Consider the following 17,428-nt stretch of genomic DNA (forward strand, 5'->3'; position numbering starts at 1 on the left):
CATATGCCACTTATCGCCATGTCCAGACCCATAAACTTCCTGTTATCCAAAATTCGACCAAACTGGGCGATAAGATCCGCCATATGAAGTGTAATTTAAAGGTGCCCCGCCTGAGGGCTTTTAGTTTCGATTGTATCGCGGATATACCAACCATGGGAAATAAGTGGAACCTTACGGCGCTGCTGGGTTTGACTCTGCTGGCTCTGCACCAGCCGACGGAAGCCATGAGGATGAGAGGAGAACCGCTTCCGGGCTTGGCCAACATCGAGAGGCATCGCTCCACCGAAGCTGTGCCCCAAAGTCGTGTGGCCGGAGGCACTACCTCAGCCGAGGGCAAATGGCCCTGGATAGCAAGTATCCAAAATGTATACTCGTATCACCTGTGTGGAGCCATCATACTCGACGAATACTGGGTGCTCACAGCGGCCAGTTGCGTGGCGGGATTGAGGCCATCGAGGCTGCTGGTTGTGACTGGAACTTCGGATTGGTGGGATCTGTATGCTGCATACTACACTGTGGACCAGATCCATGTGCACTGCAACTTCGACAAGCCGCTGTATCACAACGACATAGCCCTGCTGCACTTGTCCTCCAAAGTTGAGTTCAACGATGTGACAAAGAATATAACCCTGGCGGATATCGATGAATTGGAGGAGGGGGAGAAGTTGACCTTTGCCGGTTGGGGCAGCGCAGAGGCCTTGGGCACCTATGATCGGTACCTGCAGGAGGCATCCGGCACATATCTGCCGGTGGACGCGTGCCGGGTGAAGTTGCAGAACCAAGATGATGTGGACCTGGGTCACGTGTGTGTCCAGATGGACGCGGGCAAGGGCGCCTGCCATGGGGACACTGGCGGACCGCTGATCGATGAGCAGCAGCGCTTGGTGGGCATTGGCAATTGGGGTGTGCCATGCGGACGTGGCTATCCGGTGAGTATTCCGCCGATATCGGACCGTTATATATGTATTTATTGCCCATTGTTTCCACTAGGATGTGTATGCCCGCGCTGCCTTCTACCACGATTGGATCCGCACCACCATGAATGGATGTACGATCGCCTAGACATTGGTCACCTCCTATCTGTGCACTGAGGGCAATGCGATTCATCAGTTTGGCAAGGGATTTTTAATATGACAAATACATTGTAAAAGCTCTATTGAATATGATTCAAGCATTAAAAATTTGTTGTTTTGGATTTACCCTTAATATCTCAGTTATTTCTTGTCGACTTAACCTTTGGTATGGGGTATAGAAAATACCTTCAAAGAATATAATTTTTGTGCATGTTTAGATTACTAATAGTTCACCTTTGTAGACCTTAACATTTTTTGGACATTCTTTAGATTTTAAAATATTCGCATTTTAATACGAAGCATAATGTACCTGAAAAGTAAAAAATTGAATCTTGGAATTGTCCATTCATCTTATCGAAATAGTGATAAGATGGGATAATAAACAAGATAGATTGCTTTAGTCGAGTTCCCCGACTATCAGATACCCGTTACTCAGCTAGTGCGAATGAGAAATTTCATAATTTCAAGATCTTAAGATTCTAGCTTTTGTAGTTCCTGAGATCGAGGCGTTCATACGGAGAGATAGACAGACATTTATCCTGATCAGAAATATATGTATATACTTTATATGGTCGGAAACGCATCCTTCTGCGTGTTTTCAACGAAATCTAGTATACCCTTTTACTTTACGAGTAACGGGTATAAAATTCATTATTGCCAGTGATTCGAAAATCGTTTTGAAGGCATTTTTTACCTAAGCGTAAGTACAGGCAAGTACAGGAAACATGATTTGTGTAGCTGATTTATAAAAAGATATGGGATTTTTACGAGGGGAGAATTCGTGCTTTTCGTTCGGGCTGACCATGATTGAGATTGCACTACCTTTATGGCGGCTCATTAATATCACGCCAACTATCTAATATCGTACATTGAATATCGTATGTGGGAACTTAATTTCTTTTCAGCTGCACTCCTTTGCAATTAGTCCAATTTTAGCCGTTCGTCCAAGATGTCTTACCAAACCAGAGCGGTCTCTCTACTCGTCCTCGTCCTGATGGGGTTATCCTTTTCGGAGGCGAGCCTACGTCGTCGAGCTTTATCCTCAGAAAGTTCCAAAACCGCGAGTAAATTTAGCTCCCGAATCCTTGGAGGAGAAGAGTCCGATATCCTGGCAGCACCCTATCTAGTCTCGCTCCAAAACGCCTATGGGTAATCAACTTATTCCTGTTTGAACTATTCTATGGTGAAAATATATTCTATATTCAGAGCTATAATATATTTTAAAGCAATATAATTTTATTGTCTTAAGTAACATTTTATTTTTAACTCTTTTATTTATTTTTATTTTTTGAAACTCTTTTAAGTAACCACTTCTGTGCCGGCGCCATCATCCACAATCAGTTTGTCATCACCGCGGCCAGTTGCGTGGCTGGACTGCGAAAAAACAACGTGCAGGTGGTGACCACCACCTACAACGACTGGGCATCGGAAGGCTGGATATACTCCGTGGAGGATATCATCTTACACTGCAACTTCGACAAGCCGATGTACCATAACGACATTGCACTGATCAAGACACATGCTCTTTTCGATTACGATGATGTGACCCAGAATATCACCATTACTCCGTTGGAGGATTTGACAGATGGAGAAAAGCTGACCATGTACGGATACGGCAGCACGGAGGTGGGAGGAGACCTCTCGTGGACACTGCGGCAGTTGGATGTGACCTATGTCGCCCCGGAGAAGTGCAATTCCACCTACGGCGGTACTCCAGACCTGGATGTAGGTCACCTTTGTGCCTTGGGAAAGGTGGGAGCCGGAGCCTGTCATGGGGACACCGGAGGACCCATCGTTGACAGTCGTGGTCGCTTGGTGGGCGTCAGTAACTGGGGTGTTCCATGCGGCTATGGGTTCCCCGATGTTTTCGCCCGCATGAGCTTTTACTACAGCTGGATTGTATCCACTATCAACGGATGTGCTATTTCCTAGTTCAAGGAGTTGCAAAAAGTGTTATCCAATATATTTATCCCGAAAGACACCGTCATTCAATAAAATACTTTAAAATTTGTGCTCTGCATTTTGAGTATCGTCGGACGAATATTTTGATAGAAACATAATTTCTTGTTTATCAGGGATGTTCCAAACGATACATAGTCTCCTAAATTATGTCAAAGTCCAAAATGCAGTGAGTGAAACAATTGATTAACTTGAAATCTTGATAGAACCTTGTCCAGACGTCTACCAATTGTTGTAATTGTGGGTGATAAGTGAAACGTCAAAATTCATTGAAGCCATAAAAATCAATTGGTTTTCCAGAAACAATATAATACCCTACGAAACCTTGGCACACCGAACAAAGTCTATACAGTACTTTTTATTAGTGCTTGATAAAAAACAAAATACTTAGGGTTTTCATAGGCGAACTCGTCTGATTTAATTTTTGATATCCTCTTACATTTGTGTACAATTTTCCTATCTGTTTTAAGTTGGCTACCCTAAGGGTATGCCAACTTCAGTATCTTCAAGAGGCCTTCAATCATTTCGCAATTATTCCAGTTGGGTTTTGAGTAGACTTCCATCCGATTACGACCCTATCAACCGGCGGCGTCTGAAGATCTGCTAGCGCAACTCGAGTAGCACAAAGTCCGCCACCGTTGCGTATGAGTAATCTAGTTGCGGTCGTGTGCTCGTTGTCTATCACTCCCAGTCCAAATGGCAGTAGAATTGCCCCCTATCAGGTACTTTATACGGGCTATGGAAATTGTCATTACCGGAGCTTTCCCCGAACTGAGTCGCTTATCGCCAAGAAGTATTGAAAGAAACTCTTCGAGAGATAACGAAATTTCGCACAGGGCTATAAAAGCGATTTCGGTGCCAAAAAGTGGGCAAACCGTTTACGGATGTTGAGCACAACACAACACAAAAAAAACTTTTAATTGAAACAGATACTTAAGCAAAATGAAGTGGCTAGTACTGATCAGTGTTTTGGTGATCCTGTCTCAGTGTTCGGCGAAAAGCGTGAAGATCCATCGGCGACACCAGCTTAATCATCATTTGGGCTACGTTAAGCCCGAGACCCGGGTGATTGGAGGAATCGATTCCCCCTCTGGATTTGCTCCCTACCAGGTGTCCATCATGAGCACCTTTGGAGAGCATGTGTGTGGTGGCAGCATCATCGCGCCACAGTGGATACTCACCGCCGCCCATTGCATGGAGTGGCCCATTCAGTACCTGAAGATTGTCACCGGCACATTGGACTACACGAAACCAGGAGCGGAGTATCTGGTAGATGGTTCGAAGGTCCATTGCAGTCACGACAAACCGGCCTATCACAATGACATAGCATTGATCCACACGGCTACGCCCATTGTTTACGATGCCCTGACTCAACCTATTAAGCTGGCCAAAAAGGGATCACTGCCGAAGGCGGGAGACAAGCTGACACTGACGGGTTGGGGCAGCACCAAGACCTGGGGAAGGTACTCCACCCAGCTGCAGAAGATCGACCTGAACTACATCGAGCACGACAACTGCCTGTCCCGAGTGCGAAACGCCAACTGGCTGAGCGAAGGACATGTGTGCACCTTCACCCAGGAGGGCGAGGGATCCTGCCATGGCGATTCCGGCGGACCCTTGGTGGATGCCAACCAAACCCTCGTGGGCGTGGTCAACTGGGGTGAGGCATGTGCCATTGGCTATCCCGATGTCTTCGGCTCGGTGGCCTACTACCACGATTGGATCGAGCAGATGATGACTGACTCTGGAACCGCATGCTGAACCGCAAAGGTCCAAAAGTCGCCCGAGGGGGTACAAAAGCCAAAAGCGAACAAAAATAGCAGCTGCCATATAATGGCTCCTGCAAATTGATCAAATTAGACTGTAAATTTTATCACTTAGATATCAAAGATATCGTAAAATATTTATGAACAAATAAATGAACAATTGCGTATCAGTTAAAACAAACAGTTAAAAAAAGTCTTACCACTTCTAAAAACTGCCATATTGATAGACTCTCTGAAGGAAATCCCCCACTTCATGCTGTCCAGATAACTCCAGAGCCCAGTCATTCGTATGATCCATCATGATATTCGGTTCCCAGAACTGAGTCAACAAACAGTTAGGAAGAAGTGGGATATCAGGAAGTATTGGCTATCACCTGTGGCATTACTAAATGTACAGATTAGCGTATGATTGGCCATGGAAATAAACAGCACCTAAGTAGTTTTCCAGCAGGTTCTCGAATTAGGAGATAATTAAATAAAACCCATTGAAAGATTACTTTGATTGATAGTATGCCGGCACACAAAAGTCGATTTGATATTTGACAGGCGCGAAAATAACACTTTATTATGGCCTCGATGGTAAAAAAAAACATTTTTATTTTTCTCATTGCACAAGCTTATAACATAGCCAAAGGTAAAGTAATTGGCTATCTACTTTTCAAGTTCCTGTTATGTAAATTACGTGCAAATCGTACTTATCAGAACAACCTTGTTTGTGGTAAGTGCCTGCCTAGAATGCAGGGTTCCTCACTCAGCTGGACTTTTACAACCAGATATTGGCCACGGAACGTGACTGAATTGGTAATTGTAAAGCGCAATTCACCTATAAGAAACATTTGCCGCGGGGTTACGAAATTCAGTTATTCCAAAGGCAAGCAGGCATTATGTTGCTCATTTTGTTGCCACTAGTTCTGTTCACTTCGGGTGCCACAAGTCAGATCCTTTATCCTCCCCAGTACACCAAGAACCGCATTGTGGGCGGGGAGGAGGCCGCCGAGGGGCTGGCACCTTACCAGATTTCCCTTCAAGGAGTCGGGAGTGGAGCTCACTCCTGTGGCGGTGCTATTATTGATGAGCGGTGGATTATAACGGCTGCTCACTGTACGAGAGGCAGACAGGCGACGGCATTTCGAGTCCTTACAGGCACACAGGATCTGCATCAGAATGGCTCCAAGTATTACTATCCCGACAGGATCGTGGAGCATAGCAACTATGCACCACGGAAGTACCGCAACGATATAGCTCTACTGCATCTGAATGACTCGATTGTGTTTGACAATGCCACCCAACCGGTGGAACTGGATCACGAGGCGTTGGTTCCAGGATCCCGTCTCCTCCTAACCGGTTGGGGTACTCTATCCCTGGGCGGAGATGTTCCAGCCCGTCTGCAGAGTCTGGAGGTCAACTATGTGCCCTTCGAGCAGTGTCGCGCTGCCCACGACAATAGCAGCCGGGTGGACATTGGCCACGTTTGCACCTTCAATGACAAGGGACGCGGAGCTTGTCATGGTGATTCCGGCGGTCCGCTGGTGCACAATGGCAAACTGGTGGCTCTGGTCAACTGGGGGATGCCATGTGCTAAGGGTTATCCAGGTAAGGGTGATTAAAATTGCGAAAGTACATGCCATCTTCTTAAATGACTGTATTCTACAGATGCCCACGCTTCAATTGCTTATTACCACGACTTCATACGCACTCACCTGAGTCTATCCAAAACGGACAGCTCTGAGGATATCCAGGCGGAGATTGTTGCGCCCCAGGATTAGGGACAAAATATTGATGGAATGATAGAGGAATTTCCCTGCAAATAAAACATACAAATTGATAAAGTTGTGGAAATATAAACGAAAGCATTGCCTTTCATTTTTACACGTTTTAGAGCTGCTTTGGGATAATTTTAATTGACTAACGTAACTGATCAATGCAAACTGGAAATTTAGTGTAACAATGTGGCTTTATTTTGAAAAAAATCGAACAAATTACACAGTTATTTAGAACACAATTTAAGTGCTAATAGCACCTTTGAGGGTCATTCTAGGGAGCCGCCAACGGCGAGATGAAGTTCCGTGAGAATGGAAAGGTACTCTGGAATTTTGCAAGGCTATCGGCTCTGCAACGGACTCGAAATGCGTTCCCCAAAAAAATGCCCACTGCCAGCTTCAGCAGCACCAAGGATAGTTCCACATCCGATCAGCCCAACCTACTGAAGTATCATGTCTTGCCGCTCGAAGAAATCCTGAAGCGCTTTATGATAACCGTGCAACCATTGCTGACACCCGAGGAGTTTAAAAAGCAGGAGAAGATTACTTACGACTTCCAGAACGGGCAGGGCGAAGAGTTACAAAATCTGCTGGAGGAAGTTGGTGGTCAGGAGAAGAACTGGTTAGCCCATCGCTGGCTGAAGGTGGCCTACTTGCAGTTTCGCTCGCCAGTGACTTGCTTCTCCAGTCCCGGCATGACCTTTCCCAAACAGAACTTTGAAAATGCGCACGATTTTGTGGACTACACGTCGAGAGTTATCTTCGGATTGGGTGAGTTTAATGATTTGGTGCACGCCAAAAAGATTCCGATTGTGAAAATGGGCAAGAACGAGTTGGACAACAGTCAGTTTGGCAAGGTGTTCGGCACTTGCCGGATACCGAAAAGGTTCACGGACGACATCGTCTACAATCCGTGCTCTGATTATGTGGTGGTTATCTACCGGAATCATTTCTACCAACTGAAAATATACGACAAGGAAGGAAAACTCATAATTGCCCCCTGTCTGGCTGTTCAACTGGAGGAAATAATGGCCAAGGAAACAGAGCGCGGAGTGCCCTATGGAATTTTGACCACCGATTCGAGGGACAACTGGGCGGAGGCATACGAACATCTGTCAAATAAGCCCCGTAATAGGGATGCCTTAACCACCATTCAGAAAGCCATGTTCACGGTGTCCCTTGACGAGTGTACCAACCCAAAGGAAGGTCGCGATGCCGAGGAACTGGTCCTCTCGCTGATCCATGGAAAGGGCAGCCAGTGCAACAGTGGCAACCGCTGGATGGATAAGACGATTCAGCTGGTGGTGAACCCGAATGGAAACGTTGGATTCACCTACGAGCACTCGCCGGCCGAGGGTCAACCGATCGCCATGATGATGGACTATGTGGTGAAGAAGATGAAGGATGACCCCAGCTACGGGGAATGCGGATCGGAGGCCTTTATTCCGGCACGGAAAATAAAGTTCTGCGATGTTAGCAAGTGCGTGGAGCAATGGCTGATAATCGCGCAGAAGAACGTGGACAAACTTGTCCAGGACCTGCAAATGAAGGTTCTCAAGTTCGATAGCTACGGCAAGGACTTCATCAAGAAACAGCGCCTTGGTCCAGATAGCTATATTCAGATGGCATTGCAGTTGGCCTTCTTTAAGTTGCACTCTGAGCCAGCTGCTCAATACGAGTCGGCGCATTTGCGCATCTTCGATGGCGGCAGAACCGAAACCATACGCTCGTGCTCGAATGAATCCCTGGCCTTTTGCCTAGCCATGGATGATGTGAGTTCCCCAGCTGCGGAGAAGGCTGGTAAGATTCGTGAGGCAGTGATGTGCCACCAGATGTATGCCAAGCTGGCTCTTCTGGGAAAGGGAGTCGATCGTCACCTCTTTGGACTTAGACAAATGGCGCTGGAGAACTGCCTACCTGTTCCGGAGTTCTTCGCTTCGCCAGGATATGTGAAGTCCACACACTTTCGAATGTCCACTTCGCAGGTAGCCACCAAATACGATGCTTTCATGGGTTACGGACCCTCTGCAGAAGATGGCTATGCATGTTGCTACAATCCCCGTGAACATGACATCATTTTGGCCATATCCGCATGGCGACGTTGTCAGGCGACTGATCACCAGAAGCTCGCAAAGTTGCTAGCGCAATCCTTTGCTCAGATGAAGGATGTACTCGAAAATTGTCCAGCTTCGACAGATAAGCCGCCCGAGCTGAAGTGCAAATATTGAAAGTGGTTCTCTGGAACATACCTTACATTGTAGTCGATTGCCTTACAAAATATTTAGTTCAGTTGAAAAGATAACCCCCATTACTCTTAAAGTTTTTTAAAAAAATCAATTTTAATACGGATTTGGGTAACATTGGCAAGCACTTAGAACTAAGAGGTATTGATGACAGCTAACTAGATCTGGATGCGGCGAGCAATGAGGAATACTTAGAACTGGTTCGCGGGCAGATAATGATTGCCGATGGGACCGACGCCAGAATTGCCGGCACCGTTCTCCACAAAGTGGCCCTCTGAGTGTAGCTGCTGCTGTTGCGCCTGCTGCTGCTCCTCCTCCTCCTCCTCGGGGGGATCCAAGGAGCCGACCACCGAGGTGATGGGGGCCACTCCCTCGTCGGTGATGGTGGAACTGCCTCCCAAAGTATCGTACTGCGACTGAATCTGCCGCTGGGCATTGAGGGCCTCCTCGGGAGTGCGGTACTTGATGAAGAACACCTCCGGCTTGTTGATCTGCTGTGGCGCCTCGGCAATGGCATCCTGCAGGTCGGCGGCGCTCGTCTTCTTGGCCAGCACATAGACCACGGTCTTCTCTTGCTTCAGCGTTTTGGCCAAGTTGAGAGCCGCCGCGCGGTTGGTCTGGGCAGGCGTCTTGACGAACAGCACATTGTAGTGGTTGCGAGGCTGCTGGGCCAACTGGTTCAGCTCGTCCTGGACCTCGTCCTCGGACTCCTCGGGCGCCGAGTGGATGAAAAAGTTTTTGGTCACAATGGGACGCTTGGGAATCCTCACACGCGGACGGGCGCGGCGCAGCTGCTGGATGGGAGCGGTCTGGAAGTTGACGGGGAAACCGGTGGGCATGGGGAATGATCCGATGGTGGGACGAACGTCAGCTTGTGCAGAATGCACCTGGCCAGCGGGCGGAAGGTAGGGCAGCGGGAGAGGAGGCAGCACCGGATGCGTGGACTGCTGCTGCAGCTGCTGGTTCAACAGGTGCGCCACAATGGGAGGCTGCTGCTGCTGGATGCGGTAGTTGTAACCAACCTTGGTCAAGCTGATGTCAGCCCGGCTGAGGCCCAGGCACATGGCCCCCATCAGAACCGTCTGAAAGATAAGCAATCATTATAATCCCTTGTAATCCATTTGGCTAGAGGTAATCCAATCCGAGGCCAACGCACCACAAATATCTTCATGCTGTCGCTTGGGTGGGTGTCTCTCTGCTGGTTAGCTGTCTTTAGCCGGATGCTCCCTCGCTGTCCGAGTTTCTTAGTGCTGTGATGATGGGTCAACCGGGCACCCGGCCTTTTATACCGATCCACGGCCCCAACTTGTTTACAATCGGAAACAAATCGTGAAACGGCAGCCAACACAGTTGCAACAGTGCAGGGGTCATAAAACATTTGTTATGCGTGGCGAAGAGGTGGTTCGGATTCATCTGGTTGGTGGCAAGTGGGCTTTTGTATTAGCCTTACTCTATGGGCTCCACAAACGTCGAGCGAGAGGAAACCCTAACAATGGGTGATACACATACGACAACAAAATCTGCGATCGTTGTAAACTAGTTAGTCAAGCTGTAACCTTATTATATCGATCATTTGCTTATAAATTCAACCTATTGGATGTGCCTGTTAAATAGATACAGCTTTTTAAACGTTCACCTAAAGTATTATAGTGTGACTTAAGAACAAACGCAATATTGTAAATAAATTATTGAGTTTGTTCTCAGATTTGTCTTACGTAATTTGCGTACCTAGACTTATAAATGAAATCAATTTTATGGGAACTAATCAGTAGCATCTCTATTTCGCATATTCATTTTATAATAAGGCAAAGAAAACATTTCCCAAAAATGTGAAAAGTGAAACTCACTAGTTGATTATTAAATTGATAAAATATAAAATATGTTATGTTTCTGTGGCATTGCAATTGTAGATATATAACAGATATGCATGGTTGCCAAGTGGACAATCGAAGCTCCATTTAAATTAATACAAAAGTATTGTTTATATGTATATAGTATTATTTTTGCAGATCAGTTGAATGTCCCACAGCAATATGTAAATATTGATGACGACGATAGGCGACGAGGTTACTAATCCGACTTAAAATGCACTTTTGTCTACGGGACCATTGTCTCTATATTGTTTTATTGTTCGAAACCCGAGCTATCAAATGGAAATTGAAATCTGTGTATTCGGGGACTTCAGTATTTCGCATCTGTTTTGGTCTGGCCCAAGGTCCAGGTTTTGTGTCCATTCGATGGGCGATTTATTGTCAGCTTGAAATGTGCCAAATTGAAGCAAAATACTCGTATATTTGGAATTGGTTTTCAATCTAAAAAGTGAAGGTAAATAACCCGATAAAATCGAAAGCACAGCTCATCAATTGGATATGCCAACTTCCAGCGGAAATTAGTTGTCATAACAAACAGATGCATACGGAATGAGCTGAGATATAGACCATATAGGGCTAATTGGCAGGCCTATTATTGTTTGGTGAATGTACAAGTGGTGTAATACCGAAGATGAGATAGTAAGGTTCGCTGCTTCCTTTCCAATTCAGACCTAAAAACTTACCGCCTTAGATATATTACAAAATCTTGTGCCGCCGACAGGGTGCATCTCATTAGGTGGGTGAAATTCTGCCCACAAATCAAAATAAACCAGCCAAGGCAACTTGGCCACCAGATAATAAGTTAGCCCACATTTTAACGTTGATGCCAAAAAACTGGTTTCCAACTTTCTCACGCCAATTTCGTGGACCATGAAAAACAGTGAAATGGAACCGCAGCTGTGTTTCCTTTTTTACTCGAATAATTTGTTTATGTGGGTCATTAAAGATGCAAAGATCTGTCAAATAAATATACGATAAGTTTCTGTAATGGGAAACCAAAATTACCTTGTCATTAATTAATAGACCCAAATGCATTAGGATGAAAGTAGCAGCAACAGCAAATCACAAATTTAAATGGAAATGAAATCCAATCGCAGCAGAGCTCTGTGATTAATGGGTGCCAACTATTGCCGCACTTTGCATATTTTATGCAAAATGTATAAGTTGCCAAAATCTATTGAATGCAAAGCACTCGGTGCACAGATTAGTCAAAGCATAAAAGTGAATGTTGACGTTGACGGCTCAGAAATTATGATTTGCGTAACGAAACTATTTTATTTTAATTTATTAATTCACACCATGGCAGGTTTTGACATAGGCTGCCTTTGTCCATTCCTACGCATAGCATTAGCAACCGAGTCCGAACTCAAACTCCGTCCACCTGCGAATCCGTATCCCAAATCCATCACATCGAATTGATTGGGCGATAAATGCCCCTGCGATGCCTACCATCCGCTCATAATAAATGCATTTTTAATTATTGGCCTAAAAATGGTTACATATTAATTATGGGACACCTCGAGCTCACAACTATTTTGGGATGATCACAAAACCACAAAATAAAATGATTATTTCAATAAGCAGGTGGATCAAATCGTGTTTTGTTTCTTCTGCGCTTAAGCTGACAGTTTTACATGGGCCGTTGGACAAATATTGACAAATGATTGAGGCTCGATATCCGACATACCCGAATCCGTTGGTTTCTTATAGGTTTCAAGGTATTTTTGGAAAGATAAAACTTATCCCTTTGACTAGCACCCAATTAAACAATACCAAGCATTTTATTGACAGTAAACTGTAAACTATTCAATTTATTGATTAGACTGGCGCTTTACTCAAAATTAGGTAGATAACTATTCGATCCGGCTTATGCAACACACGTGCTATACGAACTCAATCCATCGGTCTCACAGAAATGGTTGTTAAAATACTTGCTGTGGGCCAAGGCAGTTAATTGGCCCACACACATACACGTAGTACATAGGTCTAGAAAGCGTGGTAATCATAAGAAGTTAAGGGACAAATGCTGTCGAACAAATTGGGTGACTTGGCCCTCTCACAAATTGCAATTCACATTCGGCTATCGAGTTCGATATTAGTGGTTCAACAAGTGTTCAATTAGTTATTCTAGTTGCGTGTATATATATGTTTATAGTACGTTTAGTATATGTTTCAGGCGTAATTTTGTGTTTGTGGGTAATGTGTAAAATGTAAATGTATTGGCGTTACAATGAGTTGCTCTCTTTAGGATCTAATAATCAAACGGCAGAGCAGAGTTTGTCAAGTACAAAAACCCGCCATCCGCTTTGTAAGTTCTCTAAAATATTAATGTTTCCGATACACTCTATATATATATAGTTTTTAATATCACGTTCATCGTTTACACTTTTTGCTTGTTCTGTTACAATGTTTGTTCTGATTTTGCATCTATATCTTCTGATCTCGATTGGAGTATTAAACTACGTAGAGTCGATTTAACAATAGGTATAGATATCTGTATATATATATATTTAATATATAGAGCGAAACAAAGTTACCGACACAGGTGAAATTTTGAAAATTCCAAAAGGGGGTAATCATCCTAAGTGGAAACGCCTTTAATTTAGACAAGACATAGACATTAAACACATTTCCGGCTTCGATTCAGCGTTTTTTCCACCTAAACTACCTTCTCACGGTTCGTGACTTCGGACGAACTTCTCCAGCTGCCTGTGCAACTGATTGTGGTAGGGTATGCGGTGTTTGCTTATCGCTGTGGCCGCCAAACACTGCAGGGTTACGAAGTTGAGCAGTGGAATGGTGCTGGTGGGATTGGAGGCTATTAAGTCGTAGGGCCGCTTGTCAGCGCGATTCGGCTGGTCGATGTCACCTCCACACTTGAGCAAAAGGTGAACAATCTGCGGATAAGAACATATTTCATTGCATTGATCAAGAGCTTGTATGTCCTGACTGATGGCTCTCGTACCTCATTGTCATAGTTGTAGGGCTGGCAGGCCACATGCAGAGGAGTGGATTTGGCTTCGTTCTTTATGTTGACATCGACACCGCACTGGATGAGCAGCTTGATGACTTCCGCATTAGGGAACACAGTCTTCTACGGAAGATAGAGGCAGTTAGAAAAGAATGCCAAATGATAAATGGAACTGTAGACGCACATCGGCAAAGTTGTCATCAGTGATGTAGCCGCTCTTAATTACATTTAGCCGCGAGGCGCAGAGATGAAGCATGGTGTCGGCGGTGCTGGCACTCCGCAAGTTTCCCACCACCACCGCTTCGTGGACCGCCTGGCAGATGAGCTTGTTCTGCGCCTCCGTGTGGACGGTATTGATCAGCAAATAGATAAGGTGGGCCAAACACCTCATCACCCGGTCGTAGTTCTCCTGCTGTCTCCTGAAAACAGGCCTTAAGAGCAGCAGGTGCTTCACCACAATGGCGCTCTCCGACAGTGTTCGAAATACACCGAGCACATCCTCGAACCTGGGCAACACTTTATCCTGATGGACAAACCTTGCTCTTGCATCGCTCCTTATATGACTGGAGTTCTGGACATGCAAGTCCAGCATCAACCGCACCAGCGCCTGTGCCGCAAAACAAGTTTCAAAATGCAGGATAGACCAGTTGGACACGCGCACTTCGAGCAGGAAGCGCCACAAATCAATGCAGCGTTGCAGCTGGAGTGAGTCCGCATACGAAGCACCCCTGAATTAAGATATTTAAAGTTGGGAGCTTAAGGAAAAGTAATTGATTTGTAATCACCTAAAAGTTAAGCGAAACAGCATATCCTTATGGGTCAGTCCCAGAACACGCTCGCATATGAGTAGGCTCTGGGTCCGCATTGCATCCATATCGGTGGCAATGTTATCCAGCTCCTCTAGCGTACTAAACTCCACTGCGTTCTCGTAGGCAGTGCGCAGAGGAACCTGCGGTTTTTTCTCTATATACGGAGGATAAGCTGCCCGTATGTGATGCGCCAGGCGCCAGTGCAGGATGCACACCCTCGACTCGTTGTGCTCATCAAGGAACGTCGATCCCATCAGCTCGTGGGCCTCTGCCAACCTTGCAGGCGTGTAATGCAACTCTTTTTTCAAGAAGTCGAAGATCTGATGTGCTCCCTTAAGGCAGGCAGTTCGAAGGGCATCGTCACCGTACCGACTCTTGGCATATGGGTCTGCGCCTTGCTCAATCAACATTTTCGTGGTATCCAGACGGTGCTCCTGGATTGCGTAGTGGAGCGCCGTCTTGTCCTGAATGTCCCTCGCGTTTATGTCAGCCCCCTTGCGCACCAGATACAAGCACAACTGCACCGACTGCACCGAGTTAATCAGGCAGGTGCCGCCATTGATGTTGGGTCGCTTGATGTCAGCACCGTTCTCAACCAGGAACTTGACTGCAAGTTTAAATAGAACAGATTGGTAATATACGAGCAATTTCATTAGTATTCCTGTTAACTTTGATGCTCTCACCGATATCAATGTGGGTCATGTAGCAGGCACTTCGCACCGGCGTCGATCCCGAATCGGAGGTGGCATTAATGTCGCAACCGATGCGTACCAGGTACTTGACCATGGACAGCTTCCCAGAAACGACGGCCGCCCAAAGAGGCGATACATAGTGAAAGCTATTATCCTCGGGCACCTCGAAGTGGCCCCTCTGCTCGATGTCCGCCTCGCAAATGGTGATCAGATACTCGGCGATGTCCACGGCACCTCGTTTGCAGGCGATGAAGAGGGGGGCGCAGCCATTGCGCTGCTTTCGCACCAGCTCGCGACGAGAATCGCGGCACAGCCTGAAAACAAACAACACATCGATGTAAATATACTTTAAAATTATTATTTTTCGAATATTTCCGAGTTTTTTCCTGTGCAAGGTAGGGTAGAGAATCGGAAGCTCTTGATCAGCACGTGCAGGGGCAATGATTTTGTAAGCATTTGTTGATAAGATCGTGCGTTCGAGGACGTTAACACATACTGAAAGCAGTAGCGAATTCACACAATTAAATTTAGCTAGCTATTTGTGATTACAGGAAATATTTGGCTGATTACAAAAACCTTTAAACGGAACGAAGTTATTATACAGAGGTATCAACAATCAACAAAACATTCATTAACCAATATAATATAATATAATATCTGCTTAATGAGGCAATACAATTTCTAAAATGATTATAACATGTATTATACGCAGTATTCGCAAGTCTATACCATAACTGTCGAGAGATTGATTCATGACGTGCTTTGTATTGAAGAAGGTGGCTTCCCTATAATTTTAATACTTGATTTATCAGTAAAGTCAGGCGATTCGATTAGTTCCATTTGTCCGTCTGTTTTTTTTAATATGGGTGCTTAGAAGCAATCAAAACAACACTGCCCAAAATCAATTTGTAGATAAGCTTTAAAAAAATATATATCTGTATTTCCTATCGATTAAGAAATTATTGTTCTTCAATTCGTTTTATCTCAGCAGAATGAATTATTAAATAGTATCTTATTATGAAAGAGTTCGTACAAGGAAACATCGTCGAGGGACGAAAAGGCAGATGGTGTCCTTGTAAATAATTTATTATCAGATTCATCGGAATCGCGTCATGTTGGTAATGTGGTTGCTTTGGAATAGCAAATAGTTTAGAAGTGATTATATCAACTGTATGCTTATTAAATGGCACCAAAACGGTATAAATACTTCACTGCAGACACTATTATTGATTTGGGAAAACTTTCAGCACAAAATTGGTCATTGGTATTAGCTAATTGAAGTGCACAATGGTGTGGAATGTGACACAGAACCAATTAAAGGGCTAGTTCATTACGAAACGCTCTTTTCATGGGAGCCAATTACAGGGACATACTTTTCCAGTTCGTGGCGCAGGTGGCGCGACAGCAAGGAGTCCTCCTGGCTGCGCTTGACCTCCTCGATCAGCTCGTGACTGAGCTTTGTTAGCTCCACCTTGGGACCGCTCTGCTTGCGTTCGTTGGCCATCGATGGCCGTGGGACTGGCTGCTCCTGCTCCTGGCGGGTATTGCGCTCCTGATCCTGATCCTTGGCTTCCAGCACCAGCTGCAGCTGCTCGACCTGTCGACGGCTGCCTTCAAGTGAGCGCATTGCCAGCGCACCGTCTCATTGCCAATTGATGGGTGGCTGGCTCTATATCCTTTGCAGTGGGTGTGGACGGGTGGGTGGTGGGTGGTGTATGGTTTATGGCCTCCTCCCAGATGTCCTTGGGCCACTGCCCCCTTGCAAAAACGGTGCGGCAGTGACCTACTGAACCCACCAGCCTGGGCTACTTCTACTTAATTGGGTTGCCTCTCGCTGCTCCCGTTTTTCAGCCCAAGGCCGTCCGAGCACTTTCTTTTTCTCTCTGTATCTCCGCTTGGTTGCCTTTCCTTCTTTTCTTCGAATCAATTTCTATGCAGCGTGAAACTTAGGTGCATAATCTTTGGAGTTCCGGAGGCGATACTCGCAGTTCGCAATTGCAAAATTCAAAACAACAACAACGTGGGCGGTGTGTGTTCGTGTTGGTGTCTGGATCACGGTTTATACCATGTTTTCCCGTGTTTTCTGTTTATAAATAAAAGTCAGCAAAAATCTTAACGTCGAAACAGTGTGTACACAAGTGGGGGATGACAATAACTGAAACAGCTGCTGTAACAGACGACTGTTGGAACATAACAGAGGGTGACAGTGCTGCCACACCTAGCCCACCAAAGGGCTGGCGCTCATTTTACATGGAAGCCCGTAAGAAACTTATACAATGGAACG

The 17,428-nt window shown here is 45.6% G+C and overlaps 7 protein-coding genes across 7 annotated transcripts; 5 read left to right on the forward strand and 2 right to left on the reverse strand.

Moving 5' to 3' along the window:
• Positions 1-95: 95 nt before the first annotated feature.
• Positions 96-1,195, forward strand: LOC6552333 (chymotrypsin-2). The gene is made up of 2 exons (XM_001979756.3): positions 96-929; positions 991-1,195. Exons 1-2 carry the CDS (start codon positions 153-155, stop codon positions 1,060-1,062), a joined length of 849 nt encoding a protein of 282 aa, XP_001979792.3. The 5' UTR covers positions 96-152; the 3' UTR covers positions 1,063-1,195.
• Positions 1,196-2,002: 807 nt separating this feature from the next.
• On the forward strand, positions 2,003-3,084 carry LOC6552332 (chymotrypsin-2). Its single transcript, XM_001979755.3, has 2 exons — positions 2,003-2,222; positions 2,378-3,084. Exons 1-2 carry the CDS (start codon positions 2,023-2,025, stop codon positions 3,003-3,005), a joined length of 828 nt encoding a protein of 275 aa, XP_001979791.1. The 5' UTR covers positions 2,003-2,022; the 3' UTR covers positions 3,006-3,084.
• An 817-nt stretch (positions 3,085-3,901) lies between these two features.
• LOC6552331 (chymotrypsin-2) lies at positions 3,902-4,965 on the forward strand. Its single transcript, XM_001979754.3, has one exon. It carries the CDS (start codon positions 3,975-3,977, stop codon positions 4,791-4,793), a length of 819 nt encoding a protein of 272 aa, XP_001979790.1. The 5' UTR covers positions 3,902-3,974; the 3' UTR covers positions 4,794-4,965.
• Positions 4,966-5,655: 690 nt separating this feature from the next.
• On the forward strand, positions 5,656-6,676 carry LOC6552330 (chymotrypsin-2). The gene is made up of 2 exons (XM_001979753.3): positions 5,656-6,391; positions 6,452-6,676. Exons 1-2 carry the CDS (start codon positions 5,683-5,685, stop codon positions 6,562-6,564), a joined length of 822 nt encoding a protein of 273 aa, XP_001979789.1. The 5' UTR covers positions 5,656-5,682; the 3' UTR covers positions 6,565-6,676.
• Positions 6,677-6,688: 12 nt separating this feature from the next.
• LOC6552329 (carnitine O-acetyltransferase) lies at positions 6,689-8,891 on the forward strand. Its single transcript, XM_001979752.2, has one exon. It carries the CDS (start codon positions 6,855-6,857, stop codon positions 8,784-8,786), a length of 1,932 nt encoding a protein of 643 aa, XP_001979788.2. The 5' UTR covers positions 6,689-6,854; the 3' UTR covers positions 8,787-8,891.
• On the reverse strand, positions 8,879-9,880 carry LOC6552328. Its single transcript, XM_026975821.1, has one exon. It carries the CDS (start codon positions 9,872-9,874, stop codon positions 8,993-8,995), a length of 882 nt encoding a protein of 293 aa, XP_026831622.1. The 5' UTR covers positions 9,875-9,880; the 3' UTR covers positions 8,879-8,992.
• Positions 9,881-13,015: 3,135 nt separating this feature from the next.
• On the reverse strand, positions 13,016-17,358 carry LOC6552327 (protein fem-1 homolog C). Its single transcript, XM_001979750.3, has 6 exons — positions 16,518-17,358; positions 15,136-15,458; positions 14,429-15,059; positions 13,828-14,371; positions 13,638-13,766; positions 13,016-13,569 (listed from the first exon to the last, which is right to left on the reverse strand). Exons 1-6 carry the CDS (start codon positions 16,769-16,771, stop codon positions 13,345-13,347), a joined length of 2,106 nt encoding a protein of 701 aa, XP_001979786.1. The 5' UTR covers positions 16,772-17,358; the 3' UTR covers positions 13,016-13,344.
• Between the last annotated feature and the right edge of the window lie 70 nt (positions 17,359-17,428).

Source organism: Drosophila erecta, unplaced genomic scaffold, assembly GCF_003286155.1.
Source record: "Drosophila erecta strain 14021-0224.00,06,07 unplaced genomic scaffold, DereRS2 tig00000000-arrow-pilon, whole genome shotgun sequence".
Taxonomy (NCBI): Eukaryota; Metazoa; Arthropoda; class Insecta; order Diptera; family Drosophilidae; genus Drosophila; species Drosophila erecta.

Bases quoted from the DNA above. Each gene is read 5' to 3' on its own strand.
- LOC6552331 (XM_001979754.3), top strand. From the start codon at position 3,975: ATGAAGTGGCTAGTACTGATCAGTGTTTTGGTGATCCTGTCTCAGTGT.
- LOC6552328 (XM_026975821.1), bottom strand. From the start codon at position 9,874: ATGGGGGCCATGTGCCTGGGCCTCAGCCGGGCTGACATCAGCTTGACC.
- LOC6552330 (XM_001979753.3), top strand. From the start codon at position 5,683: ATGTTGCTCATTTTGTTGCCACTAGTTCTGTTCACTTCGGGTGCCACA. The intron at 6,392-6,451 runs GTAAGGGTGATT...TGTATTCTACAG, and splicing joins ATGTGCTAAGGGTTATCCAG to ATGCCCACGCTTCAATTGCT.
- LOC6552327 (XM_001979750.3), bottom strand. From the start codon at position 16,771: ATGCGCTCACTTGAAGGCAGCCGTCGACAGGTCGAGCAGCTGCAGCTG. The intron at 15,459-16,517 runs GTATGTCCCTGT...GTTTGTTTTCAG, and splicing joins CTGCGCCACGAACTGGAAAA to GCTGTGCCGCGATTCTCGTC. The intron at 15,060-15,135 runs GTGAGAGCATCA...TTAAACTTGCAG, and splicing joins CATGACCCACATTGATATCG to TCAAGTTCCTGGTTGAGAAC.
- LOC6552332 (XM_001979755.3), top strand. From the start codon at position 2,023: ATGTCTTACCAAACCAGAGCGGTCTCTCTACTCGTCCTCGTCCTGATG. The intron at 2,223-2,377 runs GTAATCAACTTA...AACTCTTTTAAG, and splicing joins TCGCTCCAAAACGCCTATGG to TAACCACTTCTGTGCCGGCG.
- LOC6552333 (XM_001979756.3), top strand. From the start codon at position 153: ATGGGAAATAAGTGGAACCTTACGGCGCTGCTGGGTTTGACTCTGCTG. The intron at 930-990 runs GTGAGTATTCCG...TGTTTCCACTAG, and splicing joins CATGCGGACGTGGCTATCCG to GATGTGTATGCCCGCGCTGC.
- LOC6552329 (XM_001979752.2), top strand. From the start codon at position 6,855: ATGAAGTTCCGTGAGAATGGAAAGGTACTCTGGAATTTTGCAAGGCTA.